The following is a 3,339-nucleotide window of genomic DNA, read 5'->3' on the forward strand; positions in this document are numbered from 1 at the left end:
AAGGTAGAGTTTAGAATTTTACAAAAGATGCTGTTTGAAACTGCTATGAAAGGTATGCTGTGATAGGAGTAGGGTCTTTCAGTAATCAGGGTCAGTGTTTGAAACAGAAAAACCCCATTTTCATCAATCTTTAACCTAATGTGTCAGGAAACTGGAAAGGTGACTTTTTTTTTTAACTTTTCATAAAGTTCCAATAAATTAAGTTCAAACTAACTTGTAAATTTCCAGGCAATCCCCATGTCACTCCCCACCCCCAATCCTCCAAACCCCTACCCCCTCCACCTCCCACCTCCGGAAACCACATAAACATATCAACAGAAGCAGGTTCCTCTCAAGGACAGACTGCTGCATTCTTCAGATTACTAAATCCTCATGAAAAGCCACCATTGTCCCGGCAAGGCATTCAAGCCACCCCGATTGACGAGGCTCCTACCGAATCACCCATTTCAGGCCAGAGGGGGCTCCCAGCCAGCCTCAGAGAGGTAATTGCCCACTAGCGCATGGGGGCAGGGGTGGGGTAGGGGGAAGGTCACTAATCTATCTTAGTGGGGTGCTAACTTTGACGCACACTGAAGGCTACTTAAATGTTAACATTCGAAGGGGAAAGCACAAACACCCAGCTTTCAAGCCATCAAATTTTTCTTTTAAGAGATAACCACTTCTGACTCAGAAGACAAATATTAAAAATAAAAATACCCAATCCAAACAAAAACCAGACCAGCTCTCCACCATCCATACGATCTTGGTGGTCTCCAGGTGAAAGAAGAGTAGTGTGTGTGTGTGTGTGTGTGTGTGTGTGTCAAAGTACAGCCAACACAGGTTTTCTTTTTTTTTTAAGCAGTTTCTTTCCCCCACCTTTTAAAGAAAGGTTCGCTGAGTTATACAGATTCATCTGACCAAAGTAAATCTCATTTTATAAGTGATGAAACATGACTTACGAAAGATAAATAGAAAAAGTTATTTCATTAGCATGAAGGAGAAAAAAAAAAACACCTCAACAATCCTCTCACCTAACCTTGGATTCAGTAAGAGGAAAATTGTCTTAAAGAATTTAAACGATGAAGCTTAAGTCAAGATGCTACTGCATGCTTTAGAAGTTACCTATTCCTCCTTTCAGGTTCTTCTCCCCACCAAAAAAAAAAAAAAAAATGCAGGAGAAGGTTACAAAGAATGAACAAAATTAATGTTCTTTATTTGCATTCAAAGCTAAAATTTAGTTGTGAAAGCCAGAGTATAAACTGAAAACAGGAGCTTCCAAAGCTCAGATTTTGACTTTTTCCTCCTGCCAAGGTCTCTTCATTAGAAGCCGTTCTATTGAGCAAATCATCAGGAGCCCACTAGGATCCAGAGCTGCTTCAGCCCAAATTGGCTGTGATCTCTTTCCCCATGCTTGAGGGCGCCGAATTCTACTTTAACGTGGACCATGGCTACCTGGAAGGCCTGGTGCGAGGGTGCAAGGCCAGCCTCCTGACCCAGCAGGACTACCTCAACCTGGTCCAGTGCGAGACCCTGGAAGATGTGAAAATTCATCTCCAGACCACTGATTATGGAAACTTCTTGGCTAATCAAACAAATCCTCTTACTGTTTCCAAAATTGACACGGAGATGAGGAAAAAGCTATGCAGAGAATTTGAATATTTCCGGAATCATTCCCTGGAAACCCTGAGCACGTTTTTTACATACATGACGTGCAGTTACATGATAGACAATGTGATTCTACTGATGAACGGTGCATTGCAAAAAAAACCTGTGAAAGAAATTCTGGCCAAGTGCCACCCATTGGGCCGTTTCACGGAAATGGAAGCAGTCAACATTGCGGAGACACCTTCTGATCTCTTTAAAGCCGTTCTGGTGGAAACACCATTAGCTCCATTCTTTTAAGACTGTATGTCTGAAAATACCCTTGATGAACTGAATATTGAATTACTGCGCAATAAACTGTACAAATCTTACCTCGAGGCATTCTATAAATTCTGTAAGAATCATAGTGATGTCACAGCAGAAATCATGTGTTCTATTCTTGAGTTTGAGGCTGACAGACATGCTTTTATCATCACTCTTAACTCCTTTGGCACTGAACTGAGCAAAGACGACCGGGAGACCCTCTACCCGACCTGTGGCAAGCTCTACCCTGAAGGGTTGCGCCTTTTGGCTCAAGCAGAAGACTTTGATCAGATGAGGAGAGTAGCAGACCATTATGGAGTGTACAAGCCTTCGTTTGAGGCTGTGGGTGATGGCAGTGGAGGAAAGACATTGGAGGATGTGTTTTATGAGCGTGAGGTACAAATGAACGTGCTGGCATTTAACAGGCAATTCCACTATGGTGTGTTTTACGCATACACAAAGCTGAAGGAACAAGAAATGAGAAATATTGTGTGGATAGCAGAATGCATTTCACAAAGACATCGAACCAAAATTAACAGTTACATTCCAATTTTATAACCCAATGTGGGGCCTCCAATGCAGAACATCTTAAATATTAAGAAGAACTTCCAAGGAAAATAAAAAGAATTGTGTTGTGTTATTGGGGTTACACAAAAATAATTCACATTGCAGCTTCATGAGTTGCAGACCCACTAGAAACATAGTAAACCAACAGAAACAAAGTGATTCTTTTTTTTTTTTCCAGCAGCCTTAAATTTTGTTTCGACATTTATGTCTCACTCTTTACCAGACCTTAGACATTAATTCTAATTATCAACCCTTTGGTACTTTTCCTCTTCTTGTTTGGCTGTATTAACAATCAGATCTAATTAAAGTGTTTTACTCTTGCTTTCAAAAAAAAAAAAAAAAGAAGCCGTTCTATCTCTCATTAACTGGCCTCAGCTTTCAGTTGGTGACTCACCCACGGGAATGAGAGCTGCACCCAGCCAACTCCTCTAGCAAAAATACCTTTTCTGCCCCTGGAGGAACTCCTTTTTGTCTCAGTTGCAAAAAATCAGCTGTACCTTTCTGGCTTTCCCAGGACAAAACGTGGAGAAAAGAGTAGGACCTGTCGTTCTAACTCCTCTTCCATAATAAAATCTTCCCGAGAGATTTAGAATGGGAAAGGGCAGAGATGTTGAAAAAGAAAATTGAGGCAAGCTTTCCATTATAAATGGGTTTGTGAGCCTGATTAAGCGTCTTCAGCTTTCTGCCTCTCTCCTAGCAATCACTGAAATACTAAAAAGGTGAAGGGAGGATCTGATACCATCTCAGAAGGGATTTGGAGGGTTAAAGGGCCCCTGATTTTGTGTATATAGACCTAGCGCATGCACACACACAGATTATAGAATAGGCTACAGTCCAACTACAGTGAGTGCAGAAGTTCAGTACTAAAGAACCAAAGCAAAACATAAA

At 41.2% G+C, this 3,339-nt stretch overlaps 1 protein-coding gene across 1 annotated transcript; it reads left to right on the forward strand.

The window, feature by feature from the left end:
- Positions 1 to 1,323: 1,323 nt before the first annotated feature.
- Positions 1,324 to 2,710, forward strand: LOC123853305 (V-type proton ATPase subunit d 2-like). The gene is given in 1 exon segment (XM_045887971.3): positions 1,324 to 2,710. A coding segment is annotated over 1 exon segment (1,056 nt). The 5' UTR covers positions 1,324 to 1,386; the 3' UTR covers positions 2,443 to 2,710.
- Positions 2,711 to 3,339: the final 629 nt, after the last annotated feature.

Source organism: Mirounga angustirostris, unplaced genomic scaffold, assembly GCF_029215605.1.
Source record: "Mirounga angustirostris isolate CCGP_5_RB_7025 unplaced genomic scaffold, mMirAng1.0.hap1 SCAF_7, whole genome shotgun sequence".
NCBI classification, from domain to species: Eukaryota; Metazoa; Chordata; class Mammalia; order Carnivora; family Phocidae; genus Mirounga; species Mirounga angustirostris.